Source organism: Platalea leucorodia (genome assembly GCF_965183815.1).
Source record: "Platalea leucorodia genome assembly, chromosome: 1".
Classification (NCBI taxonomy): domain Eukaryota; kingdom Metazoa; phylum Chordata; class Aves; order Pelecaniformes; family Threskiornithidae; genus Platalea; species Platalea leucorodia.
Window position 1 is genome coordinate 30,127,116 of NC_138823.1, and position 26,191 is coordinate 30,153,306.

General features: G+C 39.9%; 1 protein-coding gene across 1 annotated transcript; it reads right to left on the bottom strand.

The window, feature by feature from the left end:
- Window positions 1–348: 348 nt before the first annotated feature.
- LOC309588477 (carbonic anhydrase 3-like) lies at window positions 349–16,413 on the bottom strand (the record flags this gene model as incomplete). Its single annotated transcript, XM_082307861.1, has 7 exons — window positions 349–468; window positions 4,404–4,559; window positions 5,475–5,540; window positions 6,458–6,550; window positions 7,398–7,516; window positions 15,221–15,418; window positions 16,368–16,413. 7 exons carry the CDS (start codon window positions 16,411–16,413, stop codon window positions 349–351), a joined length of 798 nt encoding a protein of 265 aa, XP_082163987.1.
- Between the last annotated feature and the right edge of the window lie 9,778 nt (window positions 16,414–26,191).

Sequence of the window (26,191 nt, forward strand, 5' to 3'; positions counted from 1 at the left end):
TAACTGCAACCTCTTTAGCATGGAATAAGGCAAGCATCAAGGGACATGTGGGCAATAGGAAATGGTTTTGTAGTTGTTAGTAGCATCTTCTTTCTTCCTTTGTACTATTAACAAAAGCTAATGTTAAAGCAGTTATGAAAAGCCAAACAGATTCTTTACTTCCATTTTAATGATAGGATTTGCCTAAGTAAATGTTATCCTCTGAAAGTGAAATTCACATTTCACGACTCAGAAGTTTCAGCCTCTGGACTTACAGCTGGCATTCTGGCTAAATGCAACAGAGGACGCAAACCAAAACCATCTCTTAGTTCTAGAGGCCACTCAGGGACACACAACCTGAGCCAGGTCCTAGAGGAATGATGCGCTCACCATCCTGAAATACCGAGGCTGAGTCGGGCGCCAGTTATCAACCAGAGGGAGATCAGGTTCATTCTCTGCATTCTTGGATAGGCTGCGGAGCTTCGCCATCTGCAAGAGAGTAAAAATCGAAGCGTCCTGATGGAAATTCCTTGGGATCAAATCCACAGCCCAACAATTAAACCGAGGAGGCTGGCCTAGCCCCAGAAGTTGGGGAGAAAGTCTCCTTCAAAGCTGTGAAGATATCCTTCACCCCATCACCACAAGAACTGTACTCATGTTCTTTTCCTAGCTGTAATATTCTTAGAAATAGTCAAGACAGAAAAAAATCGGTCCTATCTGAACAGGATTGTGAAAAGTACTGTCATTTATGTACCGTCTACAGAACTGTGTACAGCCACAGGAACTGCAGGAAGTCCTCAGAAAATGTGCACAGAACAGCCTATGCCCTAATCAACCTCTCCTACTCTAACCCTGCCTTAGTGTCTGATTGTTAAGAAGCCCCTGGAATTGCAAGGTGTTAAGGCTAAATTATAAACTAATTGTTCATTTCCATGGTGGGTCTGTAGCAGAGATTCTGCTGCAGTGACACAAAAAAAGTCCATTACTAACAACAGGAATGTAAATCTGGATAATGACTTGGTCAAAATTTCAAATGCTTTGTAAACAGGGTCTGCAGCTTGACTCTTCTTGGCCATTTTTTTTTTTAACCAAGGTATGTTTTTTTTGAGGGATGCCGTAAGAAGAGTTCTACCCATACTCTTCAAAACTGTATAATGCTCTTCCTCTACTGCTTTTTGATTTTCAAAGGATGAACACATATCCACTTACAGATATATTATGTTCATTTGTTCTCACTGCCATGGACAACATCAGCCAGAAAGCACATCAGCTGTGATTCAGACACTTGACACTTCCCTGTTCGAACGGCTTACCATGAAAAGGATGCATACATTTTCCCATGCGTAAATTTGAAAATGTAGCCTCATGCATGGCACGCATCAACTTTGTTCGCAACTAGCTTCAACAGAAGGATCTGCCTTTTACGGTACAGAGTTTAAGTCCAATAGAAGCAGAACTTTTGTCTGGGCTGTAAAAGCTGGGTTCACTGTGACTATACTAATTCCAGTTTACGGACTGAGCCAGCTCAGGCATCTCAACATTGCTCTTCACTACACGGCTCAGAAAAGCCAGCTATCTCAGTTTGCCTGAACAATGATGAGGTCACATTTATAACCAGTATAATATGCACCAGCTGGATTATTCATCTGAAATTGAATTTCAGATTTCAGATCACGACTAATTTGTATGAGAACAATAGGAGATTAAAACAGTTCATCAGTTTCGTTAACACTGATAAAGTACTATTGGAGAAGAGATTGCTGGGCTTTATTATTATTTGTGGAAGACCTGCCCTACTCAGTAAAAAAAAAAAAAAAAAGCATATATTCAGCCTATCGCTACATAAAGGTGAAAAAATTAGTCTCCAATTGGGTAGAGTTATTCCACAGTTAAATTCCTATGCTTTCATTAAAAGTAATCTGAGCAGCTAGGCCACCCACTCCACACCTCACAGGGATTTCTGGTGAATTGATTTTTCCTGCAGAGTACTGATTTGCAGTGACTGCACTTATCCTTGTGGCTAATATACTATTACCATCTGTCTGCAAAAGCATCCAAGCAATCCACTGTAAATGCATGTGCACTTAAAATAATTACTATTAATGAGGCTGCCATGGTAGTACACTTTCTAGGATTAGAAATAATTGGTAACACAATCCTCTTTTATGAATACATTATTTAGACTGCAGGCAGTCTGGAGTGAGGAAAGTCTTTCTATTGTATCTGTATACAGCACCGCACATACACTGCCAATTCTGCCTGAAAAGCGGTTATCTCAGGATAAGAGCCAATGTCCCATCATATGTAGTAATTTCCTTTTTACCTTAAATGCTCCATCTTTTCTACAGTAGGGCCAGTTAGAAAACAGTCTGTCTGTTTCCCAAAACTCACTGACTTTGTGTAAGCCAAAAAAAAGGCCATGACCCAAATACAGCGGCAATCGAGAAGTCTTTTCATGAAGCTGGACTAATGATGTGGTTAGTTATTCCTTTAAAAACGCATTTTAAATCAGAGATGCTCAGTAACGACTACACTATTCCCAACAAAGTCTGTAGTTGATCTTCTGTAATATAAACCTCTAAGCAGATTTATTTTGTGGAAACCAGTCAGACCATATTTGTATTTTTCACACAAGCACCGGCTTCAAAATAGCCCACATATTTTGATTTTCAGATGGGCAAGGAAACAGGAGGCAGATCAATTCAATAAGCTGTGAAAATTAAGCTGTAAGTTATATGAATACGTTACCATATTTCATCTCTTGCCAGCTAAGGTTCCCATCAAACCTGAGTTCTATTCTTTAAAAGATAAAGAACCACATAAATACAAAGTAGTAGAAAATATATTTTTTTTTGGTGATACATGCACATCAATCAATGCAACAAAACACCTTATCACCTCGAGATCCTAAAATGAAAAGTTATATGTCTACATATAATATCTACATAATATATCAGTCACTTGATTAATGTTCATGTTCTCACTATTCTGGAGTCTTGAAATTTGTGATATCATATCATTATAGTCTGCTGAGTAGAGGAATAATCTCAGATGAGAAAACTGACTTGGGTGGTGCAAGTAGACTCATAGGCTGAAATGTGATGAAAGAGGGCATTCAAATTTCTATAAATGGGATTGAGGGGGAATGAGGATTAACAAGAAATACTTCTTTATGGTAAGTGACCAGAGAAGGCTTTCAAATTAACAAGAAATTATAGTTATCTGATGTTGCTCCTGTTTGTGAAAATTTAGCTGGTATACCTTCCAGAAACAGGGGTATCAAGCACCTGATACAACACTTCCGTAATTTTCTTGGTTACGTGATGCCATCTAGAATACGGGGCAGACAGAATCACCAATCCCATGAAATTTGTATTCTGATAAAAGATGTTTTTGAAAGAAGCATGCTATAAGAGACAGTTGTAAAGCAGAATGTTCAAAAAGTTGGAAATGCTGAGCTGCATTAGGTGAGAACATTGGACTCCTGCTTCATTCAGTGTGCAATGTCGTTAGGGTACCTGACTGTCCTGCTGCATTTCATTGCAGATGGTCACTTTTTCACAGCAGCTCTATTTCATAATTTGTCCCGTGATTACCCTCAAACATTCATCATAAGCAATGAGCACTTTGTGTGAGGAAGCTCGAGACAATATAAATCATTGAAAAAATCCTGTATAATCAAAGTTGTTGGTGCAAACCTAACATAAGCTTTAGCTAAATGTGTCAATGTTTTGATGATTTAAATGGTTGCAGGAGAATACAAGTTAATGGCTTGAGCTTTCCTACATTGGCTCTTGGTGTAATGCAGTTTTGAGCTCTGTGTAAAATAAAAGGTATGAGCCACATCCAACTCCATCCTTTCCTACTAGCAATATCTGGGAACACAGGGACTGGGAAACAAAAGAACTACACTTTTCTTTAGTTGATGTTGCAAGAAGTCTCCTGCCGATGGGAGCAAGAACTCTCATAAACAGTAACTACTACTTGCTGCCAGTCACACTCTAAACTGCTATAAACTCTTACCATCTACACTGTATTATGATTTTACTGATTTATAAAGCTCTCTCACGTCTGTGGATTTGAACCACCATGATGTCTGACATGTGCTAGGAAACAATGAGCTGTTCCTAGTACGGAAGGTCATCATCTCTGCTCAATGTAGGACTCATAAAGAAACAGAGAGAGAGATGGGTCTAATAGGTTGATTGCACATATTAGGTTGTAGACTGCAGTCCTTTGAAGATTTTTACAGGTTCCCTATGGAGACCCAAGGTAGTTTCTAAGGCATTCAGTTCTTCACTGTCCTTTTAATCATGCAATTTCTCACAGAATCCAATGAGCATTTTCCTTGTCAAAAGAATAAGATCAGGTTATGGCATGTAACTAAAAAGAAGTGGGTAAAATATTAGCTATTTGAAGTTTACCTGGTCTGAGCTGACTATGATAGGCTCTCTAAGAATAATCCAGGTGATGCACTCTTCGCAAGGTGGAGTAGTGAAAGACCCATGGTATGTCCAGTAGTCATGAGATTTTGGGAAAAGAATTGAAGGATCGAAGTTTGGAAAAGGAGCTTCTTTGCCCTTTAAAAAAAAAAAAAACAAAACCCACACGACAAAAACACACAGAAAACTCTTCAACAGCTCCAGTCAAGATTAGGTAAAGATGCAGCTCTGGTATTTTAAGAAACAGAGAGTGACTCCATGACTCAAAGGTATGAACTAAGGAAACTAAGCACACATCTGCACAAGACATAATGATGCAGTGTAAAGATAAGTGGACTGAATGACCCTCACAGATGGGTCCAGAGAAGCATGACACAACATACAACTCCATGATGCTGCTTCTTGTACCTGAGCTAACCTGACTCACATGCTTAACGCCATGTGAAGTGGCGTCCAGCACCAATGCACTTCACTCATTTCTGTGCAGAAACACTCTTCCTTCTGGCCTCCTTGCTTATGGAAATTCTGCCTATCTATTGAATACTGGATTAGGTCACCATATAATTAAGTGAGACAGGTACTCTAGATTTATAATGTTTGTGCTAATAACAAACAAAACAGCCTATGAAATGTGAGATTCTTATCACATAACGTTATCTGAGACACAGATGTCTAGTCAGTGGCATTTCCAGAGGTCCCTTAGGCAGGCTATTTCAAGACCCAATGGACCAATTTCCAAAGGTGCCTTTCTTTTGTCACTGACCACTGAGGGAATAAGAGTCCATGCCCAGTTTTCAGGCGAGTAAAGTCTGGTGAGACGACTCTCATTTTCACAAAATTATAAGGTCCAATAAAGCCAAAGAAGGCTCATATGTAAGTGGAAGAAAGGACTCTTCTTGTTAAGGAAAAGCTACTCATGGTTTTATTCACAAGTATATGCTGGCAATGTTGCAGACCAGAATTTGAAAACCAGAAAGTCACGCATCTTGATTTTTTTTTTTGTCCTGAGAATTTGCAGCAATCTTCCTATAATGAAAAGCCCAACGTTGTTACCTTTGTTTTGATAGCATTTATTTCTTCGAGAATTCTCTTCATCTCCGGTTTGGGAGTTTTCCCTACCTGTAAAGAAGAAAGCATGAGCTAACCAAAGAGTTCTGATCAATCAATTTTCTTCTTTCTCCTATTTTTTATATGTGCATCTAAACATGTATCAACTATAAAATTACAATGCATTAACCCAACTTATCACCCCTACCAGCTTAGTAAGCTATGTCTTCTGTCTGTACCCCAACAGATATTATGATCCAAATGAGGAAATTATATCAGTACAGAAACTCAGCATCACGAGTCATTTCACAATACAGATATTCCTGTTGACATTGAATTTTAGCCTAAGAAAGATAAACAACTCTTCAGACTCAAGTACAGAATTTGGAAAAAGTTTCATTCTAGTTTAAAAACCAGATTTCATGGTCAGGTCTACTGTTTGCAATTGTTGATCGCAACACAGATGTCCATCTTTCTACCTCTAGTTGAATATTAAGCATGAGAGAGCAAAGGCCAATATTTCAGGCTAAAGACTGCAGGCCCCCAAAAGGATTTTAAAAAAGGATGAGTTACATGTGTTGTCTGTGAGTTAGTTTTGCCTGGGAGAAAGTTCATGAAAAGCCTAGGAATGGTATCTGTCCTTGAAATCAGTCCATGGTTAGCACAGAAGACAGTTGACTGCTATTGGTCAGAGGTTCACTACTGACATCATGTCCCCAAAGCAGGGGCAAATACATCTGGATTTACAGCTTCCACCAGCCACATAGTGACACAATAGCTGCTGGGACAAGTCTGGGTAGTATTGGATACCATTTGAAATAACATGACTCATGCTCTATTACTTGAAAAGCATGCATTACTGAAAGTCAAGCCCTTCAATGTGGTATGATCCCTAGAAAATATATACAGAGGGTTTTGCTTTTTTAACCCTGTAACAATAGAAAACTCTACAATAGCAGTACAAAGAAGGGTTGCATGCTTCTGCTTACTTGCAAAAATATGGCCAAAACAGCTATTCCATCAGTTCTTTTCACAGCATCAAGGTAATTACTGTATTTGGGATTCCAGTGTAACAAATGTAGCTGGAAACAAAGAAAAATGTAAAAAAAGCCATTATTGAATAGCAAGCCATCAGAGGCTGAATTTCGAGTTCCTCATATACATGTGAGAGTTTGGGGCAACAAAGAATGAGGATTAGGCCTTCCAAAAAAAGAGGAAAAAAAAGGGACAGCAATTCATATATGAATTATATCAGCCATATATTACCATTTAGACTACTATTTGCTTTAAAATAAACTATAAACATCTTAATACAGAAATTGCAAAAAAGAACAGAAATCTCATCTTAAAGCTGAAGAACACAGAAAAGATGCTTAAGTAAGCAGGTAGAACATGCAGTTCAGAAGTCCTCTACTGATACGTGATTCACTTCCATTTGGCTTTCAAATTACAGCAATTCTGGCAAAGAATCCATGTGAATGTAAGATCTCTATATTATTAGTCTACAGTTCTCATCTTCCCTTACAATCCTAAAGTGGTAGAAAATCAAGGTAACACATTCTTCCTCCTTTCTGTTGTTACAATTTTATACTTCTGCTATAATACTATACTTTCAGAATACTGTTTTAGTAAGTTTGCATTGCTTCTTCGTAATTCAGGCTTGCTGCCCTATGTTTCAAGCCACGTTGGTTTGAGAACATGGAAACTTTTGTTTCACATAGTATTTTTCTTTTCTTATGCTGTGAGAATTACTTCAACCTGATTCACATTTATAAGAGTTGATGGGAATAAGAATAAAATGTCACAGATGATAAATAAATAGAAAGAACTCCTTGAAAAGCAGACAAGTGACAAATTTTGTCCCACCTGAATGATAATGACAAATGTTATTTCACACCCTATTTTAAAGTAAAAAGTGGTGAGTCTTACCTCTCCTGCATATCTCACTCCATTCACAACATGCTCAGAGCCATGGTCATCAGATGAACCCCAATGAAAGTGAAGCTGACGCAGTCTGTAGACTCCTACAAGTGGCCCACCTCTCAGCACTGCAATTGATAATCTGCAACAGCATTAGACTCAAGTATCTTCCAATTCTTTTAAAAGAAATATACATATATTTAAAATATTTACATACATATTTACTGTACAGATGCTCTACGTTCTGAGAGTACTGAGTACCTCTTGGAAATCTGCACTGATTTTAGCAGCACCTCAGGCAACCATCTTCAGCTATATGCACTTACACGCAGATGAAAATTTTTTGTGTCTAGGCTTCCATTACAGTCAATAGAGATCATTGTTTTAATTTAGCTGCATAAATGTGCATCTAGTACCTTCTGGGATATTCCAAAGACACCTGGGCAGGACTGGAAGATGTGATACAGGATCTGTAGAAGAACTGTACTTATCTAAAGCAGTATCGGAGGCAAGGTGAAATACATTAGGTTATCAAAAATGGCATGAGATACCTATGTTTGGGTAACTGAAGTAAGCCCCTAATCAGAACAGTCAAGCCTCTAGAGTAATTCTGCTTCCCTTAAGGTAGACACTCAACAGATGGTGACCTGAATTGCTGTCTAGACTCCATTGATTAAGTGTGACTCCATTTCTGTTGACTAGAATGGGAGTTTAGAGACATAACCCACCTACTTTTAAAAGCGCACATAAGACACCTAAATTTAGATGTCTTAATCTCCCCCTGAATTCCATCTAATATCTACCGATATCAAAGCACACAAAAATAGCCATGATTAAGATCAACTATTGAAGTGCAAGATGATAAATAAATTCCCACAAAACACTACAAATTGTGTCTCTTACTGCAGGCTATGACTTATTTGTTTAAAAAGCTACGAAGTTACTGATGCTGCTTCTGCTATAATGGCTGCTCCCTCCGGCTATGGAGGAGGAGAAAGAAAACAGCAAATAAGCCAGAAAAGCAATCACTGAGAAGGCAAGCTATTTTCCTAAAGAAAAGTTCAGTCTATGATGAACAATACCATGTATTCTGAACAGTCTTAACATTTTTACATTATATACCAAATGAAGGTGATACATTTGAAAGGATCTCACAATAAAAAGGGAAGAACTTCACATTCACCAAATACTAATTAATGTTAAATTGTCATTCACTTTATTTGGCGACAGAAGTTATAGCATTCGTATAAACCATTCAGCAGTTCTCAAGAACAGGTGTTTATATGCTAGAGAAAAATATCCTTAAATCTGAAAAGGAATGAAATCCATTATCATCTCAAGAAATAAAGTACTAAGAGTATTCTTTACTGAACATAAAGAGCAAGCTGTTATTCTCAAAAAATTCCTTTTACTTGTTCCCACAGACATTCAGTACTGTGGCCGATGCAGACATGGTAACAGTAGTAGCTAACAAGGCCATCAATTCTTCATTAAAATAGATCCGTAAGACCAAATAATCCAGTTTAAGGTAAAAATGTGTCATTACTTCCACTGATGGGCCATCAGCAAACATTTTCGATTGCGCATTAGGTGAAGCTCTGCATCACCTCGTGCCAACACATTCCTGTTTCACTCATCTATAAATAGGCAGTAGTTTTTACTTAGCACCCTTTAAACAGATAGAATGATGCAAAGACTAAGATGCCTATAAACCAACATCTCCTGAAGGACAAAAGGTGTTTTCTTTCTTTTAATTGCAAATATGTAGTATAAAATACAGAAATACGTGAAATGATCATGTAAGTAAACTAAATTTCCCTATGTCACTAAATGAAATTTCCCTATGCTTTAAAAAAGGTAAACAGAACAGTTACAAGAATGCAGTTCTCCAATATCTAAAACAAAAAATCCCAAACTATGTCCGCACAGCTCAAAGTTAGTAAAAGAAATCTTTATTTTTTTAAACATGTGGCTTGGAACCTAAATTCTAAAGGTATCTTTATCCTCTTGTGTTTTTGTTTTCAGAAAATACTAACACAAATAAATACACACCCATGTAACAGAAAAAGAACATGAACTAGAAGTTTATAAAAGAAACTATGGTATCTTTAAATCGTTTTTCAGTGGTGTTAAAATATAGCTTTATATTTATATACTTACATATTTATATGTAACAGGGAATTATTATAACAATTGTTACAAAGGAAATGTTCACCTCAAATGTATGAGACTGAGTTTTAAGGCTGCGATAGCTGTTTTCCTACCACAAAACACTTACAAAAGGATGCTTTTCTAGAAGGCCCCATAATTCACTCTGAGATCCTACCTGTGACACTGCATGAAACAAAAAGCAAGAGCTTTAAAAAAGGAGCCTGCAGGCTCACTCCCTGATATATGTGCAGCCAGCTTTTCTCTTAGTCCTTTGAAATACTGCATAATCCTTTTCACTTGGCTAGCTGAATGGCTGGACTTACTTCTGAACATTGGAAACGTGGCATTTCTGTTCCTCCTTCTGCTCTACAAGAAGTAACAGGATGCCACAACAGACTTACCAAAATGTAACTCCAGCAAACTTGCTGTCATTAAACTAACATGGCCCAGCTGCAGGAATATAAAAACCAGTCCAGGAAGAAAAGGGAGAAAAGTATTCACTCCTTTTGGTGCGTTATCATTGCAAACTCTCATCCCATTGCTCAATGACTGACTCTTTTTATATGGGTTTCACATCACCCTCCACCAGTGCCTGATACCAGACATAAAAATGTCATGTCAGTCTGAAGCACTTGCTCAAATCCTATGTCCCTCCCCATCCACACTGAAGAACGGTGCAGTCCTACATGGACACACATGTGGACATCAGTTCCAGTAAAAAAGCTCACCTTTTATTTGATCCGTCATAAACTGAGCAGCATGAGACAGAACTGGCTAATAAAATACTGTTTTTTTTTCCCACTCTCTATGTAATGACTGGGGCAGATGTTTGCCGCAGAGAGGACAAGTGTTGTACAGAAGGATGTAACTAAGGCGAGAAAAAACTGTGTATCTCACTCTCTATGTTTACACAGCAAAAGGAAGGTGTGATGCAGTTTGAGTGGAGATGACCACTCCACTCACTTTACCTTAGTTAGCAGAGTGTCCTTAACAACAGAAATGTGACAAGAAGGTTTTGAAGTAAGTGCAGCCACTTGCTGAGCGGCTTAGGTAGGGGTCTGGTTGTTAATCTGCACTAATGTCAATTGTCATCTATCCTCACTAAGGTAAAATTGGCAAAGTTATGCCTACACAAATGCCTTCCCTGCCTGCTGTGAAGGCATACTGTGAAAGCCAGGTGGAAAAAATGCAAGGAGCACCAAACAGACTCATGAGGAGAGTTGTGTTTATAAACATGAGAAGAAATAACTGTTCTTATAAGATTTATGATGAACTGGTAAACCACAGTGAAATTGAATTAGTAAGGTATTACTGCATAACAACTGAAAAAGACTCATTACCTTCGTAACGCTGCTTTGTAACAGAATCTAACAGTGCCATGTAAAAACCGCAGCTTTTAAATGTCAGTGCCACATTTTAGATGTTATAAAAAAGCCTCTGCTCAAAAGAGGATCTCTGTACTGAAACAGTCTGGCTAACTGCAGGGATAAAATGTGTTCCCTAAAAGCTTTAGAAACTGAAATTTCAGTTCTCACTGAAATTTTCTTTAAGCAAGCACTGAATAGATATGCAGAAGAATTACTTTTGTTTGTATTTGAACTTTGTACTCTTAACAGGGACAGACTGGCAAAGAGAAGTGTCTGACAGAAGCCTGTCAGCATGCCACCTACCCTCACCTGCACTGCAACACACCTTTTCCAGTTTCGTGCCTCTTAATCACAACCTGTTCATCAGTGAGCTCCCAAATGATCTTTGTTTGTGATCTACGGTAGGGCTGAAATCCCCATCTCCAGGGGCAGAAAACTGACGGTCCACTATGTAACTGTAGCCTCAGTAGACCCTTGACTGTTCAAGCATTTTTACCTCTAAATGGAAGTTCAAGGTTAACAGAAACTCAACTCCTAAATTCCCCGTACCCAAGCTCTGCGGTGCTCATATTAACGCTCAGTACCTTCACGCAGACACTACAAATGACACGTGTTTAACACTGAAGGAAGAATTTAACTTTGCTGCCTTTTGCGGTACGCGGTATAGCCATTGAGTGGTAAGTACCACAGCTACGCAAGCACTGGGATTTAGCTGTGCTACTCTTGTAATGGCTACTGGCTTGTTCCAGTGTAAATTCAGTACACAAAACGTTAAGTAACTTTTTGCAGGAATCAACCAGAACTTGAGTGTCTATGGACAGACTTCCCCCATTTTTCATTATAGTAACTGGATTTTGTCCTCATTGTTTTAGCACCAGTCAACAAATAAATGTTTGTGCACCAGGAACTGATAATCAGAATGTCATTTGCAAAGATAAATTAGTTTTCCTACAAAGTGTTACTCTAGGAAATGCTGTCCACAAGCACTAGTCATGCTAAAAGAGACTGATAAGCAACAAGCTCTCACTGCTTACAGTAACTGTCTCCTTACATTTTTTTTGCATCATCCACTTCCAAAGGCACACATTCCTTTGATAAGAACTGGAAAGATTCTGCAAACAGCATCAAGGTAACCTTGTAAGAAAGTGTACCTGCACTGAGGTACTCCAAGCCCTTAAATGTCACCCATCAGAAAGTCAGTAAAAGGAGAAGTAGGAATCTGTTTGGCCGATGAACTTCCATAGAAAGTGCCAAGGAGATGACAAAAACAACAAAATGAAAAGATGAAAGAAGGCATCCATTTGACATAGCCTTAGTGTATCTCTCCCCAGCTGCTGTGTCTGGGTTCCAGTACAAGACTTACGTATCTTTACTGTTTATTAAACAACTTAACTCCTTGATCTAACCATCTAACAAAGGCATTATAAAGAAAGTCAAAGAGTCATTAATTGTAAGGAAGTTACAAGCTATATATCTCACACAGCATCATGACAATGGTCTCACCAGTTAGGTGCTCTCAGGACACTACTCTGGCATGAATATTTTTGGAATTTTAAAAGCAAATGGACTCTGCTAGTAGAAATAAGATTGCAGCCCTAATTCAAAACAAAACCAGAGTCACTGTTGGATGTAAGAGTATCTGAGTTGCCATTCAGGCCAAAAAACATAGCAGTGGTAGGCTGCCAAAGTACCCAAGTTCTGGTATGGGCTTTATTGAGCACAGCCACCTAGAGGTTTTGATTTCAGCTCCCCGTTCTTTCCTAGATTTTGAGACTCCAGCCTCCACCTGCAATGATTTTACAGTGCTTAAGGTCCTTCTTCCACATAGGTATGGTAAGACAGGCAACTGAGTCCACAACAATCCATTAACTTCATGCAGGCAGCAGAGGCATGGCACAGCTCCTAAAGCAAATATCTGTCAACAAAGCCTTCAATAGTATAGCAGATTCTCAAAGTCAACCAGACTTTATAAATAGCTGGAGATAAATTCTCCAATTCGTTCCACTAGACTAACTCCAAAGATAACAGTAATAAGGCCTTTTTCAACATAATATGTGAATTACATTGGATGGCACTTTCCCCAGAAGCTTCTCTCCAATCATTTGGGTTTAAGAAACTGTCCCAATGGTGAATATTCAAAGTATTCCTGGCAGAAAAGACACAATGGAAGTAAAACTTGGAGACATCCAAAGTAATTTGTTTTATCACTCACCTCTGCAATTTATTCAGCAATCTATTTCATCTACCACTAATGAAAATCTAGATAGAACTACAGATAGGGGTATGGCCACTCTAACTGAATAAGTTAAGAAAATAAAGGAAGCCCTTAGTTTTCTGGTTAACTCAGAAATAATTCAGATAGACAGATAGAGTGATAGATGGATAGATAGACAGAATGTTTTTGTTCCAAAGGAATAAAAACTTCAAGTCTATATGATTGCTATTACATATGTATGTATTATGCAGCTGGTGGTTCCTTTACACAAAAAATAAGTCACTGTACATATCCTAAAAAACTTAAAACATGCTCAAGTCAGTAGGAGTATGCACAGTGGAATTCGTCCTGCAATTAGCATTATATTAGAGAAGGAACACCACCCACAGACTCTGCAGGCAATGGTATAACAAAGGAGACATAACAATAAACACTGAATGTTTCTTGCCTTCAAAGAGTTGAGAAATACACCTACTTTTTTTCCAGTGAGTCACTTTTTATTTCTGAGATCAGAACACCAACAGTTACTGAGCAGTTCCTCTGAAAAAAACTTCAGAACATTCCAAAGCTTTCTGCTTTTTGTGGCCACAGCGTTGAATCCATGCTGTAGACTGCTGTGCCTGGATACACCCTCCCGTGAAAAATCTGAGTAATTATAACAATAATTACTCTGACATTCACGCAGAAGATGCAACCATTGATATATCTGATGGTGTTCCAACAAATACAAGAGAGTAAAAAATGGTAAGTAATGGTCATGGAGGTCTTCTCATACGCCACAACTACATCTCTTTACTGATGTTTTGTGTTATCTGACGTTAAAAATGTATTTATTCAAGTAACATTAAAGATTCCCACTTTGCTAGAAAAGTAATCAAACTCTTGACTGCCTAGTCACTTGTGAGTTTCGATAGTGAATTAACTAGTCCAGCTTACATACATTTTGATCCTCAGTTTTCACGAAACTGAAGTGATTCATTAAAAATCCGTTAAATTAAATCCATGCCCATAGATATTTAAGATCAATCAACCTACTAGTAAAACTCTTCCTAGTAATTATAGCTGTCAATCCTACTTATAGTGTAATAGAAATTGGAACTTTAAATGCAGTTAAGAAATAAGTCTCATCACTGTGGAAGACAGACTTTCCAATATTTTACTGAAATTGACATTTCTTTTTCCTTTTCTTACCATCCCATGTACTATAAATAATAACACAATTCTGTTGACCTTGATACAAGAATAAAGAGTGAGGTATGCATTTGATTTTTCCTTTTTATCACAGTACTAATGCAATTTCATACTTCTTTCAGTCATGTTTTTTCCTTTGAAATATAGCCAACAGTATTAACATGAAATGTCAGTGGTTCTGCCAACATAAACTAAATATTTCTAGCACCTGTTAAACAGAACAAACATATCTCTTCAAAATATATAACCCACTAACTCTTAAAAGCTAGGCATTACATATACAGCACATTGTATGTTGTCATAACTATGAGTAGATAAAAGATTTTGGACATTAAAGCTGAAACACTGGAATTTCTCAGCCCTATAATCCTCATTAAGACAAAGTCTCATGAATGCTAAAGGGAGTTTTAACTGATTAAATACTGTGACTTTGTGGTAACATCTGGTTCATTACTTCATTTATCAGAAATCACATGGGTACAGTTTTCAAATATTGTAACTTCAGCCACATACACAGTTGAAGATGTTCTGCTGGGCATCTCAAATAGCTTGAATGGAATTCAGTCCTCATAGGTAAAGCGTGGACTCCCTGCTCCTGGAAAGCAACACAACTGCAATGGCTTTTGCAAGCTCAGAAATTTACCTTACACCTTAATTCATCCTGCACTAAGCTTGTTTGCAGCTCTCTCCATTCCCTCGGATTCTACCTATGGACTTCAAAAGTAGTCCCAGGCCTTTCCCACCAGTTGTGCAGGGCACTGGAGTCACAGAAACCTGTACGTCACACGCAGGCAGTACACAGAGACCTTCTGACAGCCATGAGCATTCAGAGCACACTCTGTCCTCCAAGCAGCTTCAGAAATAGTCACTGATATATAATGACAGCTTGAGATGAAAACAAAACTCACCTGATCTATCGAAAGAATCATCAAATACAACTCTGCAGGTTTTCCCATTATTGAGGATGGTCTTAGCTGCACCAGGATCATAACTAGCAAACCATGGTAGTAGGGAGCGATCATAATGAACCTCTTTGTTATTGATTTCAATAGGTGACTGATGGCGTCCTTTGGCAATCGGGTAATTTTTGTGCCACTGATCTGGTCCTAGGAAAAAATACAGAGAAATATCATGACAACCTTTTCCAGCTATGTATGAATTATACCTGTGTTACAATAAATGCAAGTTTGGCTTTGCTTAGCTACAGAACATCAATTAAATGTATTAATAAGTAGGTTACTAATTGCCTGGTTGTTAGTCATGCCCTGTCAAGAGCTTCACTATATAAAGAAAGCAATTAGATTACTCTGGCTGGAATACTGGATACTGCAAGTCATTCAACTGTACCTAAACTCTCATAGCAACCTCAGGACTTTACTTATTAGGAGACTGACAATAGGCCAAGGAAGGAAACTAGAGGGGTATACTCCAAGTCCAGCAGTGGCTAGAAATATGATGGGATATACCCAAATGATTCAAATGTGGCACCATGTACCCATCTGGAGAGAGGAAAGGCCACCGATATCTGAAGAAGGCAGGAATTTGAAACATGGATTTAAAATGTCATGGTTTTATCAAGAACTTCATGTGGGAAAAGCCTGACAGAGGCCGTGCTGTTGTTCCTACAGCAGGGGAGAGTGGGGGAACAACAGGCCACCCAGGTTTCCAACCTCCAAAGGCAGGAGGGACGGTGGCCATGCTGCAGACCAGCACTGCTCTTCCTGCACCAAGGCTAGCCTAAAGCAGGATTTTGAAGCTCTGACAAATTTTAAATTATATTAACAGTAGGAAAACTGACTTTATTTAACTTAGAGACCTCTGCCACGGCCTCTCCTTCCACCAGCTTCGCCTCTTCCACACCTGTGGAGGACAACCAACCGGCCACGGCACCCGGCCGCGCTGCCAGTGCGCAGACCCAGGCCCGCCTGGCGCCCCCATTCCCCCTCTTCCCTCAGGAAGCGGGGCCTCCCGGTTTGCCTGGGGCTTGCTCCCAGAGCCGCTGCCTGCAGGGGCGGCGGCCGCAGAGGAGCCGGGCCGGGCCGCCGCCCCACTCACCGTTGTCGCTGTCGTAGCCCCACGGGTAGTAGTTGGGGTTGATCATGGTGTCAGTGCCGCGCCCCGGCTCCGCGCCTCAGCCTCTCCCGCCGGCTCTGGCACGACGGCGGCCTCGTCTCACGGCGGCTTTTTATAGACTCCCGCCAACTCCATGCCCTTCCCCGCCGCCGGCGGGACAGCAGGGACGGCAGGGCCCCGACCGCCGGGGGCGGGGAGAGCCGTGCTGCCTCGCACCGCCCGCCCGCCGCCGCTCCCGCTGTCAGGCGCCCCCGCCGCGGCCCGCCGCCCCCGGCCCCCTCCGGGCGCCGCGGCCCGGGCGATTCTCCTCAGAGCTGCCGCGGCGGACGGGGGCTGAGGGGGTCCGGCTGGGGGGGTGTGCAGAGGGTGATCCCGGCGTGGGGCAGCGCGGGGCACCCGGCGGGGCTCCCCTGCTCCCCTGGCGTCCGGGGGCTGCGGGGAAAGGAGCCCACTCGGGGCAGCGCTGGGAGGGCCTGCTGAGGGGAAGGGGCTGCTGCCGCCTGCCCCGGCGCCGAGTAAATGGCAATACAGAGCTGCACGAATGCCCAGAACTAGGTACGGGCAATGTAGGAATGTTTTTCAAATTCAAATACGATATGTATACAGACAGACCGACAGACATGCACATAAAACAGGAAGCTCATCCTGGCTGGCTTCTGAAATTAAATTGACAGGTAACAGGCAGGCTGGCCGGGCTTTGGACGGTGGTTTGTAGAAAGCCTGGTTGCGGTTAAGACCGCGGCCGGCCAGGAGAGGCTGGGTCCCTCCCGCGGGGACCGCACCGGCGACGCGTTTCCCACGCACTGCAACCCTGATCTGGAGGCCAGCTGGGGCTGAGGGGGCGAGTCCAACAGCTCGGTGTGCAAACGGCTCTCGCAGGTTCGCACCCTTCCCTATGAAATTCCCACATGCGCGCCTGGGTTCCAGCACGGCTCCCTGCCGCGCGGTCTCCCACTGCCTCCGTAAACAGCTTCCCTGCAAAAATTCGGTAGCATTAATTGCCCCTGGCCTTTAAAAAGGTGCTGCTTCCTACTGCAAGGATTCTTGGAAAGTGGAAATCACCAAACTAGCTGAAGATCCAGTTCCTGCCAGCTCCAGATAAAATCTTTATTATCAAATTAAGCATGGGATCTGTTTGGTTTGCTTCAGCTCGAATTCTCCTTTCATTTAGCAGAGTGTTATGCACTGAATTGCACTTAAAATTGTAAGCATACTTGTTAGCATGCACGCGTTCCTTATGTGACTTGCATATGACACAAAGAAATCAAATGACTCCTAAAAAATATTTGTTATTCTGACATGTAGGGAATTATCAGGCGAGTTAGAGAAGACAGAGGTTAGCACCAGTGGCATAAAATGGATGAGGGACTGACTAGGCAGAAGACTAGACATTGGACTGAAAGGTAAATTACTGTGATTTAAATTTTAGTAGACTTCCTGAATAAGAAGTGAGATTATTTTATTTGACAGTAATGAAGTGGGGACGAAAGTACAAGTTGGTTAAAGAAAAATGCAAATGGCACAGGTTGGAAGCATGGGGTTATTGTACAGAAAAGTTCAGTACCCCCCGAACGTTGCGTAAACTATACTGGGTGAAATTTAGTAGCAGAAAGTGCAACATGGTGGTCTTGAATCATGGTCTTGGCTGACAATTTTTTCTGATCTGAAGTGGAAGAGAAGAAGGAAGAGTGGGATTTGTTGGTGACAAAATGTCAATAAGCATTACCAGGCAGGAACTGCTCACAAAGAAAAGAGGCACAAACTGGGAGCATGTCACTGGAGCTGGAGAGACTCTGGTATGACCTCCTCTGAAACAGGTCTGTCGTCCTCGTAAAGCTGAATGAGGATGAATTGGAACAGGTGCAGGGGAGACAAGGGAACTAAAGAGCCCCGTCTACAAGAGGAGACTATAAAAGCCTAGAGTGCTTTGCATAGCAAACAAAGGGTATGAGGGGAGTGACAGCTGTCTGTATATACACATCATCAGAGGGGTAAACACCAAGAAATGAGAAGAGTTATTGAAGCTGAAGAGCAGTGTTAGCCAAGGAACAATTACATATATGTGTGCCACGAACAAGTTGAGGCAAGATAACAGATGAAGCTTTGGGACCACACAAGGTATTCCGGTAACTTTGCAATATTAAAAGTGGAGACATGAACAAGGTACACAGGAGCTATGTATTTATGCCCTACAGAGCATGTACTTTTTCCCACCTCTTCCTCAATTTTCACTTCCATTTCCCACCATCTTCTCTCTGCCACGACCCACAGACAAATCTCCAGATCCAGAGCATCTCCCAGTGACTCAGTACACTTGCCAGACTTCTGGATGGAGCTATGCTGCAAACATGACCACAGCCTATCATCTGTAGCAGCCCAGGACTATGCGCCTCGATTTCCAGTCTAACATTTGCTCAGATGGAACCCAGCTCTCTTCACTTTTCCCAATTTCTCAGTTTATTTTTATAAAAACAGCTTTAAATTGCTCCTGAAAACCAAATTATTGTTAAGTCAGGGAAACAATAATGAGAAAATGTCTGGGAAGAGGAGAGGAAAAGAAATAAGAAACGGAGTTCTGGTGCCTCCTGTACTCCTTCATTGAAGTTGATCAGTTGGTCTCACCTGCCACATACAGAGCTTCCCCACTCTCCCCATTTTTCCAATACGTGCCCTGCACGCACCGAAAGAACTTCCTTGCCCAGCCAGAAGGCAGACGGCAAGAAGACAAAGCCCTGGCTAGTCTAATGTAATGTAATGTAATCTAATCTAATCTAGTCTAATCTCATCTAATCTAATCTTTAAAATTCACTCTGCTTTAAATGGGGGCTGTTCTAGATGAGCTCCTTCCAGAATTATTTTTTAAAAAAGTTTTATTAATATATCACAGAATTATTAGAACTCCCCCAAATCAAATTTGAAGGCTTATCACAATTTCACATCCACATCAGGACAGGAATCATGCCGGTGACATACCAACCATAAGGTAGGACATAAGCCAGTTTTGTGCATAAAGGCATCACTTGGCACTGTGTGCCAAATCCTGGAAGACTCCCACATGGAGGAGAGGCATCAGTACCAACAAAATCTGCAATAGAGGGAATATGGAAACTAGCAAACATCATGGGTAAGCAAAGACAGGGATTAGAGTATTTTGAGAGAAAAGTAGTGAATGATGCGAACTAAGCTGGGGCTCAGCATGGCCAATTCTAACATGCTACCTTAGCTACCAAGATTGCTTTCAGTATCAGTGCTAATTCATTTAAAGCTACTCTCTTTTAACACTCCTCCCACTATCTGTAATTGCACTCAGAGAAACAATTAGTCTGTTCACTGATAGTTACTTACCCACATTTGAAAAGGAATATTTTGATGATAATGATAACAATAAAGAAAGAAAGAGGGAAAAAACCCAAACCCACCCACAATAGATGTTTACTTTCATTGTTTTAGAGCCATTAGTAATTGCTAAGGAACAGTCTATAGCCTCACTCAGTTTTCTTAAGTCACTTGTAATATAAAGCACTGTATCTTTTACACCTACTTAAATGGACAAATTTGAGGTTGTACTTTACTGCCTGGGTAGGAAAACTCAGTAGATACTGAAATTTCTGTCCTGACCTCTAAGACACATATAGCATTTTTCCAGCGTCACTGTTTGCTCTGAACTTGGCATTTAGACAACATAAAAGGGACTGTGGAAGGAAGGAAGAAGCAATCTAAGAGAAAATTTTAACCTTAGACACTTTAACTTAGACCTTTAAATCAAATAAGTAAGTTACTTCTGAGGAAAAAAAAAAAAAAAGATGTCCTGTGTGTATCTGCTTTCACTGAGCTCTTTTTCTGTGGGACATGAGGGTCATCAAGAGTACCAAATGAGACAGGAGACTTCCTCCTGTCTTCTTCCTCTCTGATCTTCTTCCTCTTTCCAGACAGTGTTCTTACCCCTTCCCTCTGGATTTCCCTCCTGTCCCCCAGCCTGAGTACACTGTCTCCCTCAACACCTCTCTCCAGGTGAAATACTCACTCACTTTCTTCTCAGAAAACCCCCATGTAGAATCCCTTAAAAACACTGGCCTTACCAGTGGAAGACCTCCTCTTCCAGTAAAAGAAAGCCTTTAAAAGTCTTTACTGGGCTTTTCATTATCAAACACGGCCTAAGTTCCCTGCATGTTACAGATAAGGGAAGTGTTCTAAGCAAATATAGAGATGGCATAGAAGACAACAGTCAAAATTAAATTTGGTCTAAAGTGGAGGTTGAAATAAAAAAGCTTTCACGGAGCAAGTGATATTTACCATTGGACATCAACATATCCCAATCTGCCACAAATCACATCACGATATACTCAGCTATGCTTCCAATTTGGAGACTACTAGATTCAATGAAATACATTTTCAGGCAATATGTCAATAAATGCTTTTAAAGTATGGATACGTTATAGAAGAAAAATAAGCAAATATATTGTATATATCAGCATATTTTCTATGTGATCTCTAAGGCAGTTGAACAAATGTTTTTCCCCCAAATACTGATGTTTCAATGAGCAAAATGCTCAGATATGTGTCTTCCTTGTGAAATTCTGATTAGTCATTCAGGTTTTTTTATTCCTATACCACAGTTTTTCTCTATATGCATTTCTAAGACTAACATTACTTCATAAGTTTTAAAGAGGCTTTTTAATTTGATAATTCCTTTGGGTCCCAGCGAGGCTCCTCTTTTTTTTTTTTTTAAAATGTGTATTATCCATGTATATATATATATAGGTTGTATTACATCGTAGAGTTAGTATTGTTGGCATTTGCTCTTTATATAACAGTAGCAGTCAGAGGACCTATCATGCTAGGTGTTGTACAAACATGTAATAAGGCCTTCTTCAGAGGCCTGAGAGACAGATGGGAAGCAGGTAGGCAGTCAGGAGCAGTGAGAGTAGCTCATAATTACAGAGCAGAATAATGAGACAGTTAGTTAGAAATAGGATTCCAGGATTCTTGATGATTCATCCCATGAACGAAATCACTAGAACCTTGACTTCCAAAAAGTTTTGTTGTCCTAATTTATTGATGAGATACAGAAATTTATTTCAGGGCAGACCACAAGTCACAATTTGGTGGGTCCCGTCTGTGTGTTGTAACTAATAAATCTACTGCTGCTTTAGATAATGGTAAAGTCAGATTTACAAAAAAATGTAAGACAGACTTGGTCTCTAATTTAAAATCAATTTGAAGAATAATAGTCGAGTTCAGAGATGAAAAGTAGTCAAGAAGTGAGGTTAAAATTCACCAGACAAAATCTATCCATTAAAAAAATAAACAGGCAAATTCAACACAGATAATTCTATAAAGTTTCTAGCTAGATAGCCATTACGGTGTTACTGTAAGTATTAACCAGATGGTATATATGCTGAAATGTAAGTCTCCGTTCAAGAGTGGAGCAATCTGCTCATGTGTGCTCTGGCACTGAGGCTTAGAACAGTAAGAATTTGACCTCATCTCTTCATAAAAGCAAAATCTGAACGTGTCTGCTGTGAAATTCCCACAATTTGGTGGCTCCTTTCCACTAATGTATAGTGTATATTTATATTTAGTTTACATTGACCTTAAACTCTAAGTCTAAAGTGAAAAGGACTAGTCAAATATTAAACAGGTGGTTAAGTTTACCAGGATAATTTTCTAAAGCTTATACAAACCATTTATTCTCAATCCTTGGTATTAACTGATGTAATAAAATTCTCAGTCTTAGGATCTGAACACACAGAAGGAAAATCTGGAAGAGAAAACCACACTCTCTATAAACAGCAGTCCCACTTCCCAGTCTAAAATGCCCCAGCTCTCACTCTTTCTCTGACCATGTTCACTGTAGCATGTCTTTATCAGAAGACATTTGTGGTTCAAATGCCTTTAAATATTCCATTAAATGGTTTAGATGTAAGACTAACCTGAGCACTTTTAGAATTAGGGTCCAGATCCTGCCCCTTTACCTACCTTTTTAGAAGGACTGAAATATATCAGAACTTAAATAGTTCTGCAGTATAGCTAGTGAGAGGCAAAGTCCTAGGACAGAAAGCGCAGCATGAATCCACATTCCTTACATGTCATGGAGAAGTGCTGAACAAAAGCATCTTCTGTATCAGTAAGCTAAAAACTCTGAGGAACATGGTGGGAGGGTAGGTCTGCAATTGTGAGGATCCATCAGCCAAAGCCTTGATGCTACTGGTGGTGGTGGGAACAAAGATACAAAAATGACTTCCAGAAATAGATAAGAGGTTGTGTTTGCTCATGTTTCATAACTCACTTCCAGAGACTGGAGGAGGTTGCTATTTCTAGCAATCCTGACATAGCAGTTCCTCCCAAATTACTTTATTTAGGCTTTGCTCAAGGGACCAGGAATTAGTGCAAGATCCTTGACTGATTAGCAACCTATCACCTCTATATATTGTTTCCATCCCTCATGACGATTCACTTCTCTTTACAGATGCGTAAGACAAAAGATCGTTAACCCAAGAGTGTGTAGTCTCATTTTGAACAAGTACAAGAATAATTCCCAAAGAGGCAGAGGCACATAGTTGGCCAAGAGATTTAGGTTGGCCAGTTATATTTACTTCCCATACATATGCTTGGACTTTACACTTCAGCTAGATATTTTTCCACATAATACTAATCACCATTAAAACTAGGGCTTTTTCAGGAGGAATGAAGAAATTATTTGAAGCTTATTCTGAATTTAGGTACAGGGCATACACAAAAATGTTTTAATAAAAGGCTATGTACATTCAAAGTATCAATCTAAGAATTACTATATTTCTCTGTAGCATAATTGTGTCTTCATTCCTGGATTTAGACTTATGCATTTCTAAAACTCATCAAATAAGAAAGTATAAATTTTGCTTTCATTATAAATATAAAGGTACATTTATTCTTCCAAGTTATTCACGTATTTCACAGAAATCTCAGCAACTAAGATGCTTTCATCTCTAACTACAGAAATTTTCCATATTGACATTTTGCTGAGAACATAAGAAAGAAGCTATGAAGCTATGGCACTAGCCAGCCACACAGAAGGTCAAATTATAGAGCCAGTGAAAAGACTTTTAATGTATAACCATAGAAATTAATGTAATGCCAGCCTCGTTCTTTCATAACAAAAGAGTAAAGTTTGGGAAAGTTCTGTGGTACTTTTGTAATTCCTGTTATGAGGTTTAGGAAGAATCAGCTCCTGCTGCATTAGGTTATTACAGGTTTCTCATCCAGAGAATCTTCTTCCTTGCATGTTTTCTTTTCAGAACTAAGTGAAGAAAGAAATAGAAAGAGTAATTGAGAAAATCCACTATTAAAACAGAAAAAATCCTTCTTCCATTGCAAGGCAGATGAATAGCAATGACAAGTAAGATCAGACTTATCTTTCATCACATCCTACCACTTATATAGCATACCCCAACACCAGTTTTGGCTTATTCTTATAGATACATACTGCATCTTTAACTCAAGCATTTTTTCGCAGAGAGTAATTCTTTCCTTTTCTCTTTGCCTATTCCTCCTCATCCCTACATTGTTTGTACAAAGGAGAACAAGGCAATGGAAAAGCATTGCTCTCAAGAGCTGTACCTTTGCCGAAAAGCTACGCTTACTAACGCCATGTTTACTTTTCTAGAGTTATATCTATATTTGTAATACTGAATTGCTTCCGCAAGAGACTGAGAATGCTAACCCACCCATTTACATCTGTTTCACCACCAAAATAAACTTTTAATATAGTGTTTACAAAATGGAATACAGAGCAGAAGGACCAGATAAGAGATCTGTGGGAAAGTTATCCAACTTATCTGCAGTTCCCAAATTGTAAGCAATGAGACTACGGCAGGTGTTTCACGCCATCTTCAGAGATCGCATCCAGAGCCTTTAAATGTGAAGTTTGGTGGTAAGAATACATAACAGCTTAAGCAGAGAGAATTTGAGAGCTGAAGGTCCTCTGGATATTTTGTGGATCACCAGAAGAGAGCAGTGAAGTCACATTTGATAAGAACAGCTATCAGCTGCTTCTAAAGAAAGCTGGCAAAGTTATCTATAATTTTACTTGAAGAAAGGAAGATGCACAAATACTCCAGTTGTTTGACCTTTACTGAATATAAACCCCCCAAAACTTGAAAATCAGCTGGTAAGTAATTGGCTTAAGAAATATTAAGTAGACAATATTTTCCCATTTGTCATCGCATTATTGTGACTCAACATAGTGGTGTATTGATAATAACAAGTAGATAGAAATGCTACCATAAGGATTTCATATTTTATCTTCAAAAACAATTGTAAATAATGTTGCTGGCAATGACATGATCTTTAAAGGGAGTGAATAAAGCACTGCTTTTCAAAAGGATATAGTCAGAAAGTGTCATCTTAGTTTCGTATCTATACATGAAAAGCATCTGAAGGGGATAAAATCCCAGTATTATTAGCTACTAGGAGAGCCCTCTTACTGAACTGCTGGTCAGCTACAGTGCTACAGGCATTTGTACAGTAGGCTTGTTATTCAGTAAATCTGAAAAATGCACGTATGCAATAGAATAAAAATATGAGGGAAATGTCACCCTGACAAAAGGGAGGCATTTTAGTACATGCTACTTTATATATATATAAGCTTGCCTAAAACCAGCCTAGAAAGACCCAACCTCAGAACTGCAGCATATTTCAAAAATGTGTTGGGATCAGCATCACATAAGCCAGTTGGCTAAGCGTTATGACATCATCTTGATGACATTTCTCTGTCTGTCTGCTTGGACGTAATGTGATAACTATGGAACGGGTAGCACCATAGCACTCTAGCAGCTTAAATACCTTTGCAGTTTTCTGCAGATCAAATAAACAGCCAGCTGGTCACACCAGTTAATACCCTACTGCCAAGCTATAAACTGAGTGTTTTCCCTGTTCATCTTCCCATTTAGGCATATTTACTTATAAATCATTGAGTGATTTATTGGCTGAGCAGTAAAAAAGAAGAGGGAAATAAAAGGAAGAAGAGTGATATGAAGCCTCTATTGTGTGACAGAGAGAATAGCCTGGGCAAGGGGCATATGGAGCCCTTGCCGTAAGGAGAATGGGAGCTGAGTATGGGAAAAGGATATAAATTCCTGGGGCAAGCAGAAAAGAGAAAGGGGACTCAATAGGAACGAGCAGCAGTGAAGAAAAAGATGGACAAAGATTTGTGGCACAAGAATTATTTGCATGATAGAAGATAGGCTGGTCGCCAGGAGTCCATAAAACAGAGCAGGAAGAGGAGGCAGCTTACAATGTCTGTGAGTGGAGCAGCGAAAAGAGCCAATGGCAAGGTCAATAAATACATCCAGTAAAAGCAGTCATGCACTGGTACAATCCTCCAGCATACACAGAGTCCCCATCCTTGAAATTTTGAACGTTTATGATCAAAAAGAAAGAGGCAAGTCAAAGACATTGTGCTAATTTAAGTGAAATTAAGGTAGCTACTTATTCAGATATTATGAACGAGGTTTGGTCCAGTAGAGTATCCATTATTGTCCTGGAGTGAAATTTCATTTATTTACTGGCAAAACTTTAATGACCTGAACAGTGGCACAAAATACACCCTCAGCAAGTTCAAGGATGAAGTCACGAGCTGCTATCCAGAGGAACCCAGACAGGCTGGAGAAATGGGCTGCCAGGAGCCTCATGCCATTCAACAAAAGGCAGTGCGAAGTCCTGCACCTGGGGAGAAGCCACCTCCCTGCACCGGGACACGCTGGGGGCCAACTGGCCAGCAGGCAGCTTGGCGCAACAGGACACGGAGACCCTGGTGGACAACAAAT